General features: G+C 43.7%; 1 protein-coding gene across 2 annotated transcripts; it reads left to right on the top strand.

Annotated features, from left to right (window-relative positions):
* The first annotated feature begins 4774 nt into the window (after window positions 1-4774).
* Window positions 4775-21991, top strand: rybpb (RING1 and YY1 binding protein b). 2 transcript variants are annotated; one of them, XM_041953382.1, is made up of 5 exons: window positions 4775-4909; window positions 5517-5642; window positions 17944-18255; window positions 18338-18436; window positions 18778-21991. In XM_041953382.1, the coding sequence occupies exons 1-5, from the start codon at window positions 4884-4886 to the stop codon at window positions 19025-19027; spliced, it is 813 nt and encodes a 270-aa protein (XP_041809316.1). In that variant the 5' UTR covers window positions 4775-4883; the 3' UTR covers window positions 19028-21991. The 2 variants fall into 2 exon arrangements, with proteins under 2 accessions (XP_041809316.1, XP_041809324.1); XM_041953390.1 differs by having other exon boundaries at window positions 17944-18249; window positions 18778-21990.
* The last annotated feature ends 255 nt before the right edge of the window (window positions 21992-22246 follow it).

Here is a 22246-nt window from a genome sequence, read left to right as displayed (position 1 = left end):
GTCTGTCCTGTCCTGCTGCCTTTTTAGCAGCCAATTCTCCCACTTGTGCCACGCTCTCTCCGTCTTATCTCCACCCCTCGGTTTCTGATTGTAAACGCAGTGAAATGGCCCAGACGGAGATTCTGTGAATCTGATTTCTTGCCTCCTTTCCTGGGTGGTTGTGCTCGCCAGGCAGATACGTGGCACGGCATCTTTTTGTGTGCCCACATAAATGATTCAGTGGCATATTGAAATTACAGAGTGGGCTCTTCTGGTAAAATTGCAGGGGAGTTTTGGAGATCCAGGTCGGTGTTGGATGCTCAATACAAACTGAAGTACTTGAAGCAGGAGGGCTTGTGTTTAAAGATGTTGAACAGATTTATTCTTCACAAAGCTGAATTGCCACATACTTGAGTTTCTCGTCTTTTACTGCTCAAGATTTGAATAGGATCCTTTTGGAAATGTTGTTTTTGTCCTACCAATAAAGTTTGCCAGAGAGTCATCAGCTATGGGAATTTGATCCTGCTTGTGAACGGTTTAATCCCTCAGTCTAAATGTACTATGATCCCTGCACAGAAAGCTTTAGGATTGAATGAATTTGTCTTAATCTCATTATATCAAATTCTTAGTACAAAGACATAGCGGCTTGGCTTTTCCTTATTTCCTCCAACCATTACACCATGGGCCACATCCACCTTGGGCCACATCCACCTACACCTTACACATTCTGCAAAACCCTGGATTACAAAAAGAATTTTAACGGCCAACGCCAACGTTTTGAAATTTCTCACTTTTTACAATATGTGCACAAGCAAACTATGGTATGCATAGGGCAGAAGCATTCTCGACCGAAATGGTTCTTGTGTGGTCAAGCAGCTTCAGAAAGTCCCTTCCCCCACACCTTTCTACATCAGAACTGGTAAGTCAGAAGGGCTTGAATTTCTCTCACTTCACACAATTAATTCAGTCACTTATTTGCATATGTACAAATGAGTGCATCGACATGAAAGACTGTCCGAAAGCGTGTGTTGTCTTCCCCGTTTAAACGAATATATCAACCCTGAGCCCTCGATGACTGCCGGCTTTAGATCTTGTCTTTGAGTGTTGCTGAATCGCTATAAACACTTTCTCCTTGTGACCTGATCGTACGACACGATGAACAAACTAGTCCGTTTTGAGCATGCTGAAACAGCAGGTTAGGGAAGAACTGTAGGCACTGAGTGCAAATAAACTATGGTCAAGGTATGGTTAGGGTCGGGCACCCAGAAAACTTCCCTGACGTCAGGGCAAGGTCGCAGTTACGGTTAATAAAAGGCGAATGGTAACTGTAGGTCTGTGACAGGATTCAAGCTATGGCTGTCCAGTCACCATTCGGCTGTCCACACCCTTAAGCTGCCACTATGCTTCACCAGAACTGCTTGTCAGATGGTAGATTAGCTTCGGAAACTCCTTCCTCATGCATTTCTGACTTCAGATTAGTGAGGGCTGTGTCCAACCATTTCTGTGACTTTCTGAAACTGACAATCCAGCATTCACACACATCTGAAGCTGCGACTTGGCATGCAGTGGTGAGAAAGGAGCAAGGGTGAACTTTTCTCTCAAGTTCTCTTTTTTCATTCTTTACACAACTACTACTGTACTTTTAACATGAACAACCAAGTGCAACACAATGAATGTCTTCTAGGAGAGACTGACTGAAAATGTGCACCACAATGCAAAAACTCTGCTCTCAGAATCAAGAAAAATAAGGAACGAAATGGAGGAAATATTAGTTCAGATAAACAAAGCTATCTTATAACGGAACAGGAAATTTTCACGTAGATTTTTAAAACAAGTGAAAATATCTACTTGGAAACAACCCACAATTATCTTAAAAGTAGTGCAGCCAAGTACATTTGTCTGGATAAAAAGAAATTCAGACTTTGACAGAGTGGTTTTGTCAGTGTTGATCAAACAACTTTATAATTCTGGAAGGCATTAAGTTTCTCAGAACCAGTAATGATATCTCAGTAAGAGGTTATAACATCTTATTAAAATAATGAGAGATGAAACAGCTGGAAACAGGTGAAATGCTCTCACATAAAAACTGCCTGGTAAGAAGATACACTGTATCTTGTCAGACAAAAACAAGCATATATTGCCTTGATTTAAGATATCCCATCTTCCTTAGATTTCACTTTTTGCAGTGGGTTATCCACATATTTAAACAGTATCACACCTCCCCCTCTCTGTGACAGCCGGCTTTTCACGCTGCCTTTGAGTGTGGCCGTTTTGAATTACCTCTATCGAGCACGACCCGAACCTTTCAATCCCCCTGTGTATGCAGAGGGCACACCTGTTCCTGCATTGGCACACAAGGTTGGCATTGGATGTTAATCAAGCTGGATTGTGTAATATGGACACAGTGCCTAGGACACTGGTCTCCTTGTGTCCTGTCACACTGCGATGATGATGTTCGATGAGCATGCTGGCTGCTGCAGAGATTGGTGATTTTGGTGAACACTAGACATTGCTCGGTTGTTAGAAGCACTGCAACCGCAACCTTCTACAGTCAGGCAGTCAGCAGCCCTCTGGAGTTACTGGAATTCAAGGCTGCTGCATGCTTCAAACAAAGCGCTGTTTGAGACAATGGATGCAGTCAGATTCAGTCTGAGCAGGTTTGTGTTGTAGGTAAACCAACAATCAGACAGACTCTCACTTTCTACTACTGGAATACATTTTTTGCTGTTTTGCACAAACGTGATTAGCACGACTGTCAGACTCCTTTGCGTCAGATGAAATTATTCAAAGTTCTTTTTAGTGTACCTCACCCCTGATTTGTTTCACCACCTTAGTGTCATGCTGTTCAAACTCTGCTACTAACCTCTCATGCATAATGAATGAGTGCTAACTGTTTGTCTTGTGAAGTCGTCTGCGAGTAATGTAAGCGCCTTGCTCAAGGGTGTAGTTGATGAGGGAGTGGAGAATCTGCACCTCTCTCGCCTTTAGGCCAGCTGCTCTCAGTAATTGTTTGTTCATCCCTGTTTTATCAATGAATTAACCAGTCTGCACAGATATTGTGGTCTTTCTAAAAAAAAGAAGAAAAAAAAACATATGTAGCTGCAAGGACTCATCCCACCTATGAATACAAACGAGCTCCACTCGCTGCATTTTATGCGAGTACTGTATGAATTGCAAGTTAAAACAAAAAAAAGCAGATTTCCAGGAACTCATTACAGAACCAGTGAGGCAGGGCTTAATGTTGTTTTGACTGAATTGTAGTTATCAGTAGGCCACCGTGATGAACCTCAATTAGAGCAGCATGCTATGAGCTAAGCAGAGGTAATCACTGGGCGGAGGGCAGACTTATGTGGAGGCATGGATATTCACTCTGAAGAGAAAAAACCAGGGATTCACAATAGGACCTGGAGCTGTGGAGAGCTGCTAATGAGCCTACACGACTCACTCTTGGTCTCCCCCACCGAGAGCCTTGTCCTGGGCAGAGCGGAGGTGCGCAAGAGGTGCAGTGCTTGCTCCAACACATTCCATGACGCAGCCTGTCAGAGCCAGGAGGGAAAAAGGGGCGATTAAAAGTTTCTTGAGCCAATGCTGGCTGAATGAAAGGTCTTCTGGGTCTTATTAGGGTCTTGAATGTTTATTTCAGTATACAGAGGAGAACAATGTGTCCAGGAAGGCTGTATCTTCCCCATCCAACCTGATGCCCCAGAAAACTGTTGGGGAAAAAATACTTAAGGTCTAAGCACAATAGATATCCTGTCCAAATATAGCCTAATCCTCTATGCATTACTTTTGTACACAGCAAATTAAAATGGTCTGTTCGCATTTTGTGTGTGAAAACCCTTTTTTTATGGAGTTAAATTGAGGGAGCCATTGCCTAAGTGAGCTGCAATGTTACTTCATAATAAAAAAGAAATGTTTAAATCCCAGTGTGTGGAGTTTGCATGTTCACAGGGTTTCCTGGGTTTACTCTTCCTCTCCCAGTCCTGGAGAACCTGAAACTCTAAATTGCCCATATGTATGAAATTGAGTGCAAATGTGTGGGTCTGGCCATGTTTAACTCTGTAATAGAGAGGAGAAGTGTCCAGAATTTTTCCCCCTCTTTCATCCAGCCAGCACAGGGAGAGGCTCAACAAGCAAGAGTATAAGGCATCCTGTGATGATAGTGTACACATGTAACTCTTGGCTTTTGCAGTCAAGAGCAGTTGGTCCATTCTGGATATATCTTTGACAATATTATTACTAATCTTGATATTGTTATTAACATAAGCGAACATGAATGCTGCAAGTGGTTATCAGCAGACCCCTTTTATTTGTTTTTTTTTTTTTTTAATCAGAACTTCACTTGTCTAAAAACCTTGTGCTGGCTGCAGTTTTGTAACAGGCTTTTCTTTTGAAAATAACGACGTATTAATATGTTTGACAGACCTGTCCTTCTCCTCTTTTACTTTTCTCTGTTACCTCCTTAATTGAATTCCTTTTGCTTTTTGTTCATTGTTTTCTCTCGCTCTTTTTTCTTCTATTATCCTGTAATGCGCTTTCAGTGTGTTCGTAGAGGTTCCACACACATATGCTTTATTGCAGCCATTATGAATGATATTGATATCGCAGCACTGTAATCTTTATGTATGTGCGTGGGTTGAGGTGAGGTCTGTCAAATGTCTCTAGTAGTTATTAAAATAGCGTCTAAATATCCTTCCAGACTTTTAAACCGACTCGCGCTCTGATTGGCTGGGCGGCGGTCACGTGGCGTAGTGCAGTCAGTCGCTGTGCCGTGCCTCGAGCCAGCGCTGAGTGGAGCCTGTCTGCCAACAGCTTCAGCAGCGGCTCTATCTGGAACCCACTACACTCACTGACAATTAAAGGAGGCCCCTTTTTCTTCTTATTTCCGAGGACTATTCTTCACCATGGGCGACAAAAAGAGCCCTACCAGGTAATACGACCACCCGTTGTCGATTTCTAATTGTTTTGTGCGTTTTGGGCTCGATATTTGGATGCGTCTTCCTCACACAGGGATCGTTTCTCCCTTTTTCAGTTGGTATGCCACAGCTAGCTAGAATAGTGCAGTCACTATGGCGGCTTCTCGCTCCCTATAACCCAGTCACTTAACAGACAAAGGGAAAATTTTCAGAGGATACGCCTGGCATTCCCTGAAACGCTCTTCCGTCTCGATGAAGCCTTTTGGAGAGTCAATGTCGAAATGGACGTTGTTTGATATTGGTTTTGTTAGCCGACATGCTAAGCTTCGATGCCGAAAATTTTAGCAATGCTTCCCTGCCTGCTAGCCGAACGTTAGCTGGCGATACAATCGGACGGTGTGGAGCTTCGCCACTGTGGGGATTTATTAATCAAGGAGCTGTACTTGCCGGGATTCGAACCCAATATTAATGACAACGCCACCATGATTTGTGCCGTCCTAAGTAGCTCGTGTGTTGCACACAGCGTTACATTTGTCACAGTCTCCTTTCTTGTTAATTCATGAAATGTGCTGGTGGTATTTCAAAAACTAACTTGACCTTAACGTTTGTCCAATTTGTAAGGCCGAAAAGACAAGCCAAACAGAGCGCTGATGACGGCTACTGGGACTGTAGCGTCTGCACCTTCAGGAACACCGCCGAGGCTTTCAAATGCAGCATCTGCGATGTGAGGAAGGGCACATCCACAAGGTAACGTAGCGCTCCCTCTCTCTCTCTCCCTCTCGTCTGAGCGTCTCGTTTTTCCCCTGCTTGGCTGGCTGCAGCAGCATTGCATCGCAATTTATGGGAATGACAACTTTGATCGACAGCCTATTTGTCTGTTGCCGAATGGGGACTTGTTGATGGACAATCTCCGCAAACATCTCCTGCCGTTGTCTGGATTATCCGTGGTTCCTCATTTTATGCGACTGACATTGCATTGCTTTTATGCATTCGTCTAGGTAGGCTGGCTGCTTCACTAGCCAGAGGGGGGGTGGGGTGGGGAAGAGGGACCATACTTCACGATGGCTGTACAGCTACAGTGCATCAACAGAGCAACAGCGAAAGGGCTGCTTTTTTTCATAGAGCAAGACAAGTGTGTGCATTTCACCTACCTGTAGGATTGCAGGGGTTCTTTTAATGGTCTGACCAGTCAGATTTATTGAGCACGAGGTGAATGTACAGTAAGGAGATGATTATATTTCTTAAGTTTAGAAAAGTAGTTGTAGGTCAAGGTTAGAGAGAGTCACCAGAGGTGCATTTTCCATATTTCTTCCCCCATTCTTTAAGGTAGTTCAAGCCAATGTCATATCATTCCCAGCCTGGTGTGACAACGAGATTTCAGAGGACGTTCACTAGCTTTTTTCCCCCCCAGTTTCAGAAGAAATCTTTTTTTTAATTTCTTTAAATGTAATGTCAGTCCACACATTTATCTATGATAAATTATTCTCAAAACTCAATCTGCCACAAACTTGCTTTGTTCTTGAAGCTGTTTACAAGCAAATTCACTCATGTTTGCTCTCAGAAAATGTCTCCCAGATTAATCATCAGCAGCAACATTTATAGTAAGAGGCTTGTACGTCTCAGACATTTCCCCAGATCTTAACTCAGAATACATTTTGTGATGTCAGCAGAAGACCGTGTCTTATAGGAAACTTAGATGAAATCACCATATGACTTCAATATCATGACGGGATTCCCTTTTGGTTTTGTGTACAATGACGCCTCCTTCTGTTCTGGGGAATGTTTTTGAAGAGAGGTTCTGTGTGCCACGGTGTGAGTTTGTTTACTCGTGTCATCCGTTGCATGATGAGATGGAGAGATAGATGAGTCATTTGTGGGTTTGTTGACAAGTCCCCTGCACTCTAACCTTTCCAGCTGTGGTTTTACAATGAGTGGCTCGGCTGACACCCCTGGTGCACCACAAACGGGGATACCACACTGACGCTGGTTTGATGAGAATCCAAAAGATTGAGCTCAGTCTTACTTGTCTGGCTCCCCTCCCCCTTTGATCCTTTCCTAGTGTAGTTTAAGACCACAGCTGATGATGCAGGCTGAGCCTGCTGCGTAAAGGCAGGAAGCAGAGACAAGCATGTCGTAGCCATCCTGCCACTGTGCCTTGGCAAGAGCCCAGTTGCCTCTATTTGGTAAATGGGAGCACATGACATCACAGGGCTGGTTGTCACACTTTCCTGTTTGATCTGAGTAGTTAACCTTTAATCAATGCAGTTGTATAGTTGTGGGGCTGCCTCTTATTCTAATGAGTACTAATTAGCTGTCTTTTCTTCACCGTTTGATGTATTCCAGCAAAGCTTGGGATGAAGCAACATGCTCTTAGCTAAATGATTCACACTTAAGGCTATGTGTGGATGTTTGTCTTGTTGCTTTTATGTGAGGCTCTACTTTGAATGTGCTTTTATTCAGAAGGACACTAATTATAGTTCCTCACTTCTGGTAGGAGTCAAAACACTTCTTTTCTCAACCTCGAAGCTTAATTTCAATCTTCAGTTTGTGTTTACTACAAATTAAGTGAACTCAGGTATTGATTTGTGCAGTCAGTGTGACATAATTATATTCATATTAATTTAAGTTTGAAATGGCTTGTTTTAGGTGGTGTGGATATCTGGAAGCTACCTCTTTCCACACTCTTCATCCTCACAGTATCCAAATATAGCTTTCTTTTCCTGTGTCCTGAGACAAAGGTCAGTCAGCATTGACTGTGTTTCAGTGTCGTAGGGAGAAGGTGGATGCTGAAATGTGGCCAGCATCACAGCCAATCACACATAGGTCTGTCCATCCCTGAGAAGCTGTGGTTACAACAGGTAGCAGTCAGCAGACTTTAGTGGTTGTTAGCTACAGTTTGAGTCATACCTACCTGTCCAAAGTGAGATTTAAGATCAGATGACTATCTCCATCCCCTTGAGCTTCATACATTCATCCCTCACAGTCTGCACTGAGTCATTGAGACACCAGCTGTTTCTACATGTATTGATGAAGAATACACAATTAGCATGATCCATGTTGATTGATTGATTGTGACTTGAGGCTTGACTTGCGCCTTGTCCGCTGCCAACTGTGGGCATACTGGGTAACTTTGGGTCATGCAGCTCTAATTTGTTAAGATGGAGGCAAGAATGTGTGCTAACAAGAGGCTGTGGCATCAGCATGCAGGGAGAGGCCCGTTCTCCCCATCCGAGCGCAGCCTAACGAACCTGTTGACCCAGTGGAGCTCAGTGATGTAACATGATACCCAAGTAAGCTAAATGTAGCCTTTGCCACTTTGACTCTTAAACAAGAAAGCACTCTGCTTTTTGCACCTGACCTCGCCGCTAATCTACAAGTCCAAGTAGCCCAAGTGTTCAGCCTCTGCATTCAGTGCCTGCTTCTTTAGTAATTGGAGAAGGGCTTGCACTAGCATCCTCTGTGAGGGGAATGCTATCATATTTAAATGTTTCTGGCATCTGAACCTGATCGCTGTGTGAACGTGACACCATGTTGCTGTACATCAGTTTGCTTTGTGGTGGTGTTTGGTATGCACCTCTGTCAGCCCCGGGGCCTAGGGAGAAACCATTAGGAGCTCTCTAAAGTTGATTGATGGTGGGGATCACAGGAAGTCTTGAGGTACCCCAGTCTTTGACTGCTGTGCTGTTATCTATGCACTGTTGCTCTGTTGTCAGCCATTTCAAGTAGCTTCCATCTGTGCTTTATATAAAACAGAACACATGGGTGTCTCTCATTTGATAGCAAAATGCAGTGCTCTGACTAGAAATAAACTAATATCGGCCCCAATTTATCTGAAGCACAGGCTGCTGAAAGAACCTAAACCATTGAAGTTGAAGTACCGTGTATACAGCAGTGTGAGATAAAAAGTGTCAGATATAAGGTCAATATTAAAGTTGGAAATGTCCACTCATAAGTGTTTACACAAACATAGTTTGAACAGAAATCAAAGCAACGTGATACTTGATCACACAGTGGTGTAGTTTTGAATTTAAAGTACAATGAATGTAGGTAGAGAGGCTAAAATAGCGAATGGATGGATCTAATTTTATTTTTTGCCAGGTATTCTCAAAGTCCAGATTACTCAGGAAAACAAAGCCTTACCTGTCAAAGAAGTCTGGATTGGCAGTTGAAACATGACGTGAAAGTGTTACTCTTGGAAAAGAATGCTGATCTGGCCTAAATCAAATAGCACATGACATTTTGTTGCACATAATTTGTATTCTATCTGTGTGTATGTACCAGGCTGTCTCTAGGTTTACACCAGCCAGCTTTTATTGTACTCAGTTAACAGGTGAGACCTCGCTGTAAGTGATAACAAGTCCGTTTTTTTCAGTCACCTGTGACTTGTAATGACTGAATAATGTCATGCACAAATATTGTCACAAGTGCAAATGATTTTAAGGTGACAAGATATCTTCCTTATCACTCTGGCAAACTTGCATGAGTAAACCATAGGCAGGTACTGTCGTTTGTCCATGACTCCACAAATATTTACAGATGTTAATGGGTGTAAGTAAATGTCTTCTGCGTTTAGTCTGTGGCTTTGTAATGAAGACCGTATGGGTAACCCCATAAATACATAGATCAATAAAGCAGGACTGATTAGTAGAATGAGAATGGATAAATTCTAAATGATGCCCAGCCCTAGAGCCGTGAGTTAGTAGTGGGGCTAAAGAAGTAAAAATACGCTTCTCTCTTTGTTTAAGTGTCGAGGCTGCACAATTATTGGAAAATGATTGCAGCGTGTGTTTGTGTGTCTCACTGTGTGTCTGTCTTTAACAATGATGTGATAGATTCATTATAATCCATGGATTCTGCCACTGTCACATTAAGGCAAATTGCCTAGGATAATGGAATTACATAAGAGGGACATGCTGGCGCTCAATTTATATCTGCACTTCCTTGCCCACCCCTTGCCCCCACAGCAGCCCCCACTAAGAGGAAACTGCTTTTGCTTATCCAGCATTATCAGCATCTGCACTAAAACCCTAAGCACGAGCGGGTAGCCCTAATCTTTACATGTTAATTGCCGGATTTAAAAGTTCTTAATTACTTCATGGGATTTGGCAGAGTGTGAGTGATTAAATACAGTAGCCAATTTGGCAATCTGACAAAACAGAGAAATGTTGAGAGAGCTGTTGAATCGGGGCTCCTCCCACTCAGGAAAAAGATGAGGCAAGCAAATGAATGTGACAGTGAGGGAGTGAGGAGTCTCGTGGAAAATACAGAAAAAGGCACATGAGGACAAGGAGTGAGGGAGTAACTGTGAAGTCATAGCTAGCTGAGGAGTAGGGAGAAGAAGAGGGCAAGAGAGGACAAGGGGAGAAACAGAGCGGAGAAGGGACAGAGAGGAGTGTAGCGTCTGGACATTTGTGTGTGTTGAAGGAAGGGGGGCATGGATGGCTGTAAGGGGGATGTGCTCACTCAACCAAGAGTCTCCAGGGGCTACAGCAGAGCGAAGCACATCATTACCCAGGGAGGGAGAGAGCTAGACTGGACAGGCTCTTCTGTTTCTACCAGCGCCACCATCCATGCATGGGGAAGAACAGGACCATTTGACATTCGCTACAGATGAGATTAAGAGTGACATCGGGTAATCAGGTAAACTAAAATGAAGTAACTTTTTGGAAAAATAATTCTTACAGTCAAAGGTTTTGATCCTGTTGCATCATGGTTTGTCTGAGCATTATTGGGAATCTTTATACTCAAATCAAATCATTTTTATTAGATTTGAATTGTGGCTACAGCAGACAGTAGAGGCTTTGTGTTTGACCTCTTGGTGTCAGGTTTCCTCACTTGATGTTTTTGTTAGCTTGCTTGACGTTGTTTCCCTTGTGTAGGACATGAGAGCCTTCTGTGAAGGTGCAGTGTCTCTTCTGGCAGTGCTGCTTGATGATTTGTTGAGCAAATTCGAACCAGGTGCTCTTTTTACGAACACAAATGGGCAAGAGGATGTTGGGACAGCAGCAAGATGGGGCTACGGGGTCTACTTTACAGATCAGTCACACACATCAGAGGCAAACAGCAGGAAAAAGTGTGACGAGAGACCTACTTCAAGCCAGTGGGGAAAAAGGATGGGTGGTAGGGGTGGGCCAAATGAGAAGAAAGTGAATAGAGAACAGGGAAGAAAACAAAGTGAGAATGATGGAGAAGAGGAAACCAGATGAGTGATGCTAAGCATGTGACACAGTGCTGCTGATGAAGGGAGCTCATACATGCTTAGTGCCTTAGCAATGACTCGCTGTCAGTCTGCCCGATGCCAGGTCCTTCGCACCCTGAAAGGTCAGTCATGGAAAGCAAATGCTTGTCAGTGTGAAGATGAAGTCTCTTCTACACATGAGCAGACAGACTGAGACATATCCTCATTTAATTCGTCTGCCATAGATCCCCCTTTCTTCTTGCCTATGCCTGCCTCACTCAGAAGCACAGAAAGTCAGACTGTCTGACTCCTTTATCCTGTCAGGAGAAGCAGAAAAACAGACACCCGGCAGCCAGCATGGTGCAGAAGGCTCACAGTTATTGCAGAAAAGGAGATATCTTTTAGAGATTTCCCTGAATTCCTTTTCTCTGTCCAGTATTGTCAGTACTCTGTACCATGGGAACTAAATGTCATGCCTGACTGTTGAGCTCTTTTGCTGTTTGAGGAAAATTTGTGCGCTGTAGATGCTTTCTGGGAACCTGCTGTGCATACAGAGCACCTGAAGAAATATGATTGAAACAGTGTTGGGGATCCACAGACCCCCACAAGGAGTGTAAGGTGAAGGGGATCGGGAGGGAGAAGTGACAGCAACATTGAGCCCTCAAAGTCTTAACTGGAAGGGACTCGCAAAGTGATGAATGCCCAATGCCTCTGGTGGGCAGTGGGAATGAATTGAGAAGCGCTATAGCTTCAGGCTGCTCTTCAGGTGCTATCCTCATTCAACCTCCACCACGCACTCACACAGATTACTTTACCCATGGATGGCTGGAGGTGACAACACTGCTCCAGTCACTTAAGGGTCAGACTGGTCAAGAGCCTCCTCACAGGGAGCACAACTCCCACAGTCCACTCGTATTTATAGTTGTCACTTTTTCAATGTAACATCCCAGTAAACAAATGAATAGGTTTGTTAATGTGCACTGATTGGGGTGCATTTAAAAAAGATTTTATTTAAGATTGATGTATCAATCTTTGGGCGATTATCATAAGATTATGCCCTCAGACGTAGAGGTCTGCAACTCAGGACGATCCCAAAGGCTACTGACAAAATGAGACTGGATTTGGATTTATTTTTGCACACTGAGTCATTTATCAAGACAAAATCAAAATATTTGCTGGTTCCAACTTCTGAAATGTTGAGATTTGCTGTTTTTCTTTGTTTTATTATCATGATAAATATCATGATGAATATTTGGGGTTTTGGGCTGTTGGTGGAACAAACCACCTTCAAGATGTCACCAGGGGCTCTGGGAACTTGTGATGGACATCTTTCACTATTTTCTGACATTGTTTTCTTGTTTTTTGACTAATCTATTAAACAAGAAAATAGTTAACAGGTTAATTGATAACTCCAAGCCCAGGTGACACATTTATGTTGTTGTCTGACCCATAATCCAAACTCACCCAAAAACCTAACTGTTATTGATATAATAAGACACCAACAAAGCCAGCAAACATTCACATTTGTGAAACCGGAGGCAGTGAAGTTTGGTGCTTTTGTTTAAACAATGATTTAAATGGGAGATCAGTTATTGAAAGAGCTGCTGGTGGAATTTTTGTGAATTGACTAAAATTGATTATTTTGTTAGATTGTTTGACCTAAAGCTACTGTTAAACATTAATAGTGAATTTACTAATAAATGATGCATGGACATCGATAATTTTGCTCTTGTCTCAAGTCATCTTTCACAGTTTTTTTTAACCTGACCTCCATCTACTTGTCAAGCAAATTTGAAGCGACTTTTGAAATGTTGTGAAAACAAACAAACAAAAAGTGAACTTGGCACATTTCCATCAACTGGTTTGACTAGGCCGTGCAAAGCATAGTCTTGTCAGGAGTTGGCAGTATAGCCTACGTTACAGATGGCTGTAATAAACAATAGAAGAAGAGGCTGGAAACCACAAACAAAGCCAGAACAAGAAGAAGATGCCTTGGCCTATCTTTGGGAGAAAACTGGAGAGGAGTTTTAAGGAATTGTTTTGACAGCTTCTTCTTCTTCTTCTTCTTCTTCTTCTTCTTCTTCTGCTTCTTCTGCTTCTTCTTCTGCTTCTTCTTCTTCTGCTTCTTCTTCTTCTGCTTCTTCTTCTTCTGCTTCTTTCATTTTGTTTTTGAAAAAGGCAAAAACCACCTTAAGTGAGAGTAAAAATCTTATTGGAAAATTTAACTTTTTTCAAATTTTGCTTTCAAACTTTTTTGTCAGACCTGTGAATTGGGTCAGGCAGGGACCATGCGGTGGTCTTCATAGACATACTTCAAGTCTTTCTGGGAAGACTGTCCAACATTCAACAGAAGAACAATAGAGCATACAGATACATGTACCCGCTGACTGGTAAACAATTTCAAAGCAGCGCAGGCAGGCAGCTCTGGGCTCTGCTCCATCACCCTCCATACTGGTAGGGGGGAGGGGAGGAAATCACATGTTTCTACATAATGATCAAGGCATACAGCAAGTGTTGACACAGACGAGTGCATGTAGATCATTGATTACATGGTTGCCAGCACGTCACAGGGAGGTGCTGTGATCAAACTAAAGCCCTGTGGCATTCTCACATGCTACATCTGAGAGATGTGCTCCAGGCAGAGGCTGTGATGGTCTGTCTGTCCTATGTGGGGGGGGGAACCAGGTCGTTGCTGAATGCATATGAATTGAAGATTCATGTTTCTCAGCAACTTTGTACGTCATTGAGGACAAGGAGCCCACGTTCATACTGTGTATATTTGGTTATTAACAAAGTCTGACTGAGAGAGTGGGTGGTGATAAATAGTCTGAGCTCTTCAGTGGGCTGTCCGTGGTCGAAGAATACTGTTGTCTGTCTCACTCCTCTTCGCTCAGCTGTCCGCCACAGCATTCACTCAGCCTGGCAGGAAATAATTGCTTGTCCTCCACACAGCACTTCAAATAAAAGAGCTGTGTTAATGAGGGCTTTCCTGCGCCTCTCTCTCACTCTATCACAGTCTCCATCGCTTGCTCACTCCCTTCATTACTCTGCCTCTCCATGAAGTGCTCAGGCTCATTGTTTTTGCTTTCTCTAGAAAGAGTTCCCTCTGAAACAGCATTTTCAGCGTTTGCTCTTGCTTGCAGTATTGGCTGCTCCTGGCCAGCGAGAGCACCAGCTGAGCAGAGATGTGTCTGTCTCAGATGGTTCAGGCTGACTGGAGCAGTCTAACTATGGGTGTCAGTCTGACTGAATTAGGAGCTTTTAAGCATGATGATAGTTATTTCGGGGCATCCCGTGGAGGGAGTATCCCCACTCTTCCCTCCCCCAGACGATGGAATTTAGGGGCAAGCATAGGAGGAGTTGTCAATCATGGCCTATTGTTGTGCGAGGGGAGGTAATAAGCTGTGAGCCCTCACAGTGGGAAATGATTCGACAGCAGGCTTTACACACTTGACATACTCTCACACACACGTACACACAGATTCCCCAGGAATATATTGGAAGCAGTGGGAGGTTGGAGCAATTTCTGCAATTGGACCCTGGGGTTCACTCCTGGTCCTGCTCCCAGGATCATTTCCAGTATATCTTGTGAAATCTAGAGTTTTCTTATTTGATTTGGATGTTTGCAAAATGATATGGTTCAGATGTAGAGTAATTTTCAGCAATGTTGTAGTTTAATTAGAATGCTATGCTCAACAACACTGACAGATTATTGAAATATGAACTGTAATTCATTTTAGATATGAAGCATGTTTTTAAGCACAGGCAGACTTTTTCCAATTGTTCAGGACCACCACTATTTAATACATGCAAGTGACACATGCATAAAGTGTCAACAAAATTTCCAGGCATGTTAATGAGCCACAGAGCATTGCTGTGCAAAGCCATGATGGGTGGTCAGTAAATAAATAATGTGGCAAAGAGAGCAGCGCCTTTATCATGCCAGCAAAAACTCATGGCTCACTTACAGCTGGCACTGAATCACTACTTAACTACCAGGGCTGCTTCTGTCGCCACAAATCTCAGGCTCTGACCAGAGCTTCAGCGTGAAAGAGGCGTGGAGCTTACCAGTCAATCAGTCACTCATTCACCACCTCCTTGGCTAACAGCTCTCACTGCCAGACAAAGTGATTTCTGGTCCTGCTGGATGCTGTCTGCGTTCACAATCTGTTTACGCATGGCTGTGGGTTAGATTTATATTTTCACGAGGGGTATGTGTGAGTGAACACATGCCATCATTGCAGCTTTGCTCACTGCTGCTTTCTCTTGTGGCTGAAGCTGCCTCCCCAAAATGTGAATTCTTTGTCACCCTTTGTCAGCAGCATATTAATGATTTTCCACTAGTTGCCATCAGAGTGGGAATCGGGTGGTACTCTAAGGATCCAAAAGATTCCCATGGCAACGACTGTGTTGTGTCATTGGGATAGTGACAGGGCAGGGGAAACCACGGCTCAGAAGTGTACACAAGTCTGTAGGAATTTATGTTAATAGAATTTGCTTTAAATGTCACAGCCAATTCAGCATAGAGTCATAGCATATATTATTTGCTCTATACATTTAGAAAATCATTCATGTATGTGTCTGAATATAAACCGGCTTTGACAAATCGGTGTCAGTGAAAACGATGAGGTCCAAGGCTATAAAGTCAACACCATACCTTCCTAATGAATTAGTTACCAACTTCATCACTTAAGCATTTAAAAGCATTGCCGGGCATAGTTAGACTTACCCAAGTACTATGAATAGGTGCTCTAGTGCTCAACATGGAAAGTAATTACTCTAGATTGAAGTGGAATTGGGATCAATTTGATGGAAACAGGGTTGGCAGTTATGAAGCTAGGAAAGCATGGGAAGAAACTCTCACTCCCGCATCACCCTTTAACTTTCACCCACTGGATGCCCCCAGGGGGGCCTCACACGAGGGCAGCAGGTAGAAAGAGCCCTGGGCTCCAGAGAACCAAGGCTGCTAATAGATACTGGATCAACAGCCCAGGGCTCCTCAGCATTTGCCACAGCTGGTGTATTGATTGGATTGTAGTGTGAGCATTATGACATGATACTGTGTTATGCCCCGATTGATCGCCCTCTGATCGGTCTGATCACACCCCTCAACCCCCAGTAAGGAGGGGCTCTCTGTCTCTCTCTCTCTCTCTCTCTCTCTCTCTCTCTCTCTCTCTCTCTCTCTCTCTCTCTCTCTCTCTCTCTCTCTCTCATAGCAGGAGGAGACTCATTGAGCTTGATGGAGCAGTCGAGAAAAAATGTTGCAAAAGAATTGGACTGTTAAGAGTTTAAAAGTGCCTGGCTCTTAAATGATTGAGGGACTGATGGAGTGGACTGTCAGTCATGAAAGATGCGTGAGGATGGAAGTGCAGAAATGAGAGTAACTGGACTGGCAATATGATGCTGCCAAATTGAAACCCGGAGGCTAGCCACTTAAGCAGCTGTCTGAAAACCACTCTCCACAGCAAGCCACTGAAATCAGCATCATCAACCTGACACACTGTTGAGCTTCTTCTGTTTCTGCCACAAGCATTTGCTCTCACACCCGTTTCACTAAAGCCTATTCTCATGGCAAAGCTGAAAACATGTTGTTGTTTTTTTTTTTTTTTTGGTTCACTGAGAGAGCTTTATTTTCCAGCAGTAACAGTTTACCTGGCCTGATGCTTGGACTGACAGGGTGTCTCCAACTATCAAGACTGCCTACTTGACCACAGGTCTCCTAAAGCAGTCCAGAAGATCGAGGGAGCTCTCCACTCCTGGGATATCACAAAAGCTCTTCCTGCCAAGAATAGAATTGGGTTTGGAAGAGCTGTGTATACACAGCAAGCTAGTATAACTTGTTGTGTTCCTGTTGAAAGGCCTCCTGAGCAGCCATCAAGCCGTGCCAGGCTGTTTGTTTGCACGCTAAGCTTTTCAAGTGCGTGTTTGTGTGTGTGAGTGTACTTGTGGTTTACTCCTCACCATGCTTGCCCAGTGCTGGCCTGTGATTATCCATGTTGCTGGCTGCAGTTTGGTCTCGGCTGAGTCGGAGTCTCTGGAAGACTGCAGTGGTCCCTCCCTTTCCCCCGAGGTCCTCTGCTTCCCCCCAGATGCTGCCAGCTGGTGTCCATTATGCTGCAGGTGTGTGTGTTGGCTCAGGCAGTCTGACTTTGGGCTAGCATTTTGCCTCACAAGTTCAGGCCCTGTTCATGTGCACAGCTGATGGAGTACGATGCTGCTCGTGCTGCATGCATGTTTGTAACAGTTCAGTTGTGGCACACCACAGTGGAAAATATGTATTTGGAAAAGGATGGTTTCATGTGAACTGCCCCTCTTAGTAGATCAGTGAGATTCTTTGAACGTTGCACCTGACATGTGTCTCCCTTGCTTTTATTGTTTTTGCTGAATGAGAATGATCAAACTCAAAGGGATGTTTATGGATTGTGTTAATGTTTGTGTTTGAAAATGGGTCAATAAAAAGGACAGAGTAGCTCTGTGGTTGCTGGTAAGCTCAGTGAGTGGAGCAGCTACACCATGTCCAACTGAATCTCAGTCTGTGACAAATGGGGCCAACCCCGCAGTAATCAGATTAGAGGACCTAAGTGACGTGCTGCAAATGTCCCACCTTGTGATCCTCGGCATTCATTTTATTACAGCCGTAAGATAATGAGATTATCCCTCAAAACAGAGCCTCTCCAGCAAAAAGCGGCTACATAAACCTAACCTACCTCTGCAGCAGCTGGGAGCTGCAGCCTCTTTCCCTTGCCGGCCTCTAGGTTCAGTCACCTCTTTTCCTGAGCCATAGTGTGACTGTGCTGGTGCGTAGCCAGAGTCAGCTCACAGCTCCACTACGAGGCTAATCCATGTTTGTGCCTTGGATCTCCTCCACAGGAAACCCAGGATCAACTCCCAGCTGGTTGCCCAGCAGGTGGCTCAGCAGTACCCGATGCCTCCCCCGCCCAAGAAGGAGCGGAGGGAGAGGAGCGAGCGCACAGACAAGGAGCGCCCGGATGGCGAAGGAGAGCGCGCCAACGGAGAGGGACGCCCAGAGGGAGAGCGTCCAGAGAGAGTGAGGCCAGAGGGAGACACTCCCGAGAAGGAAAAGAGCGACAAAGAACAGCCAATCAAAGACAAACCCGACACAGAGAAGGACATCAGCCCAGCCGTCACAAAGAAGCCCAGCAGCAAAAAGACCAGGTCAGTGTACGTGTCGAGGCTTCACTTCCTGTCTCTGGATGTTGTCTGTGCTGGCATTATCCTCACAGGTGTGTCTTTTTTCCTCCAGACCCAAATCAGACAACCATCAGAGCCCACCCAGTGACAAACACAGCATACAGTCTGGCAAATCAGCAACCAAGACCAACAAGAACTCTCACATTTCCAGGTGTGTAGCACCGTCTCATACTCCATCTCTGGGAGGACGCATGGTTTCACATCTATGACTACACAGCACTTTAGAAAAAAATCATGCAGCACAAGGCTAGTGGGAAACCTCAGTGATTCACAAATGATCTTTTACACTAAACACCCACTCTCACTTTATATACACTTGTTCTGACTGTTCATGTGTCACCCGATGAATTGAGCAATTTAGTGTAACCGCCCACACAGTGCTGGCAGCCTCCCCCTTGTTGTTGCTCAGACACACATATTGTGGTTGCCATTTCTGGTTATTAACGTTTGGGTTTTTTTTTTGTTTTGTTTTCTCTCGTCTATTCGTCTCAGGCCCAAACTGAAGAACGTGGACCGGAGTACCGCCCAGCAGTTGGCTATCACCGTAGGGAACGTGACAGTCATCATAACAGACTTTAAGGAGAAGACCCGCTCCTCCTCGACGTCCTCGTCCACCATCACGTCCAGCGCGGGCTCTGAACAACAGCACCAGAGCTCCGGCTCCGAGAGCATGGACAAGGGCTCGTCGCGCGCCTCCACACCTAAAGGGGATCTGTCTGTGGGGCACGACGAGTCGTTCTGAGGCCCCCGTCCCCTTGCCCCCCCGCCCCCCTTCCTCACCCTACTCCACTGCCCGTTTCCCCACGTTTCTGGACACTATGGATCCCATAGGGGGAGAGATTTCACCTTTCCCATCGCTGCCCTGTCTCCATTCCATGACCAACCCTGGATGCTGAGAGGAGCTGGCTGGCAGAGAGGAACAGTGTGGTGCGTCTGCTGGGGAAACAAACACCCTGCTGGGGGAACTTCCCTTGTGGTTACACCCGTGGTACAGGCGAGGAGAGCTGGGCTACAAGGATTAATGCCCCCACCCCCGACCTCCCCTGCGGTAGCATCCAGACACTTGTATGTATTGTTTTATATTTGTACGTGGATGTGAGGCCAAGTCGACATTTTTTTTTTGTTTTTGTAAAGAAGAATTCTCCGCTGGGCACAATAACCACCATCATTTCAATAACTTTAAACTATTATTACCCTTATTTATTACCTGTTGCACCTGTATACTTTGATGTTCTCCTTTTTATGTTGAAGCTTTGCTGTGTAGCTCTGCCGATCGATCATTCCTTCAGTGTTTTTATTACCGTTTAAAAATTATAGGACAAGACACGAGTCACACGGACAGACAAACAGACACACACACACACACACACACACACACACTGGTGCTAGATACACTGTGAAGCGGTTTTGCAGATCTGGGATTGCCCATTCACTCAATGTGACAAAGTGCTGAAGAATCAAATTCTCATTCACTTTTCTCAACTACACTGTCTCACTCTGAACACTGTCAGGACCTCAGTCTGGCCCATCTACTTGTTCTGTACAGGTCAGTGTGCATCAGAAGAAGGTCACCTGAGGTTCACACACCTGACTCTTTCAGCTAGATTGTCTCTGATTTAGTATGCTATAGCAAATCTCTTATACAGTATCTTATGTCCTTAACTGTACAGTGTAGGCTGTTGTGTAAAACACTAAAAGCTGTTGATATTTTCTGCATTCCGTACTTCGATATTGAGTTTTCTGGCCGAAGGTAGAGCTGTCCTCTCAGCTCTTGAGCCAGAGTTTTTCTGTTGTGACTGAAGGATGGTTACACACAGTTCTTGTTGGTAAAACCATATCGAACTGTAAAATAGGCCTGTTGTGTCAAGCTGTTGTGAATCGATTTCATTTTTCTTTTGTTGTGGTCCTGAAGACAACTTTGAATCTTCATTCTCTCAACCTGAAAACAAGTGCAAGACATGAACAATTTGCAAAGATTGACAATTGACTTTTTTTATTTTTTATTATTAATTTAAGACTCCTGTCATTGAAGGCAAAATTGCAGTAGTTAATAGAACACAATTGCTCTTACAATTTTTAGAACAGCAAGGCTTATTTAAGGGTTTTAATTCACTTTCACCTTAGCTGATACTAGACCAACATAATTTACTTTTTAACTGTATGAAATTGTATAAAGAATAAATGTGTATATGATATCTTAGTTTTATTTATTGAAGGACCAAAGGAATTTCATAATGACATGATAAATAGACAGATAAATAACAATTTGAAATGCAATTATCTAATGTGTGAGATGAATAACAGTTTAAATAAAGACTAATATAACCCATGCAAATGGTGTTCTTATTGTCCACTTGTCTCTGTGCACGGCTAAATTGGGGCAGAGATCTGTCAATGCTGTGAGCCGAGTCAAACAACCCCACCGGCTCCACGCCCAGTGGCGGATCTTGCCTCATTGTACAAGCGATGAGAAGAGCTCTGGGTCTGCTGGGTCGAAGCCTTTGGCTTTAGTAAGCCCCCTCTTCACTCTGCTGGACTACCACAGAACATGTAGCTCCCCTAACAGAGGCCCCAACTAAACTACCAACTAAAACCAGGTTAGGTGAGGGTAAGAAGTCCTAAAAAAAACTCTGGATCTGAGGGGCAGGTTTTGATCTGTGTCAACAAAAAGCTTTGCAGTTTCACACGTAAGGATGATAATCACATGTGTGTCGGAAGCAATGTTTGAAGCCCAAGAGATATGTGTTCATAAGTTTTTTCTGCTCTTAAGCTATGGTTAATATGTAATTATGTACTTTATTGCATACAAATATGAAATCAGTGTTCAAAGTGAGGAAAAGCAATGTGAATAAAGCTAAAAAAGGGGGACTGTTGGGTCAGAGGGGAAAATGTTTTGTCCAATTTTTACTGAGAATAAAAGCCTGCTTTGTAATGCAATCTATTAGAAATGGGCCCAAAAAGCCATCTTTTCACCTGCCTTATCTGCAACCACATTCACTTGACTGAGTACTCCAACAGAAAGGATTCATTGTTAAATTATTGACAAATGGCCATTTGCTGAGTATATGAATTATTGCCTGTATATAGAATTTTAAAAAGGTGCAAAAGCAAACACTATGAATAATGGCATTGGAGCTGAAGTCTTTTGTTTCCTGTTTCCTTTCCGCGCAAGCAGTTCTGTTCTTGTGTGCGACCAGTAACCTTAATTTACTGTGTAAAGATGGTTACATTTTTTAGCTTTGTTTGTCAGAGACCCAAATATAGAAGGCTTGTTTACTGACTGTATAACCTTAACCGTGAATTTCCAATTAAGTGTATTATACAAACTCATTTCTTCCTATAACAATGTCTTGTACAATGCTTTTAAAGTTATTGCTCGGTTTAAAGAAAAAAATGGAAAAAAAAAGTTTTAGGGACAGTACAATAATCCATTCATTGTTTAATACAGTTTTAGTTTTTCTTTCTTTTTTTTTTTAACTTATAGCTGATGTGTCATTGTTTCCCCTTGTGAAATGGTCACATTATGTTCCTGGTGTGGAAATGTACGCAGCATTTTCAGCGGATCACGGCTCCTTGTCTAGCTTATAATGTTAAAATAATACATGTTTCTGGCATGTGCACGACTTTGCGCTTATAGGCTAACCTGATCATTTTCCTCCGCTTCAAATAGAAATGTCTATTTATGAATTTTGCTTGTAGTTTTTCACAAATAAAATTGTTAAAGTTATCTATTTTCTGGCTGCTTTGCGTCCTTTATTGATGTTATTCATCTGCATACACACACATGTATTTCCAGATGCGTGCAGTTCAGTCTTCAGTCGCTTCACACTGTCAGATAACAGGAAGTGTGTTTGGGTCTGAGACGGCAGACTATTGATTGAGATGTCCTGGGGAGTGTGTGTTCATAGTGGAGGATGCCTCCACAGTGCAGTGACACATGACATGAGGGAGCCCTCATATT

The sequence above is a fragment of the Chelmon rostratus genome, chromosome 2 (genome assembly GCF_017976325.1).
Source record: "Chelmon rostratus isolate fCheRos1 chromosome 2, fCheRos1.pri, whole genome shotgun sequence".
Classification (NCBI taxonomy): Eukaryota; Metazoa; Chordata; class Actinopteri; order Chaetodontiformes; family Chaetodontidae; genus Chelmon; species Chelmon rostratus.
The sequence above is the reverse complement of the archived record's forward strand: the minus strand, read 5'-3'. Positions and strand labels throughout refer to the sequence as shown.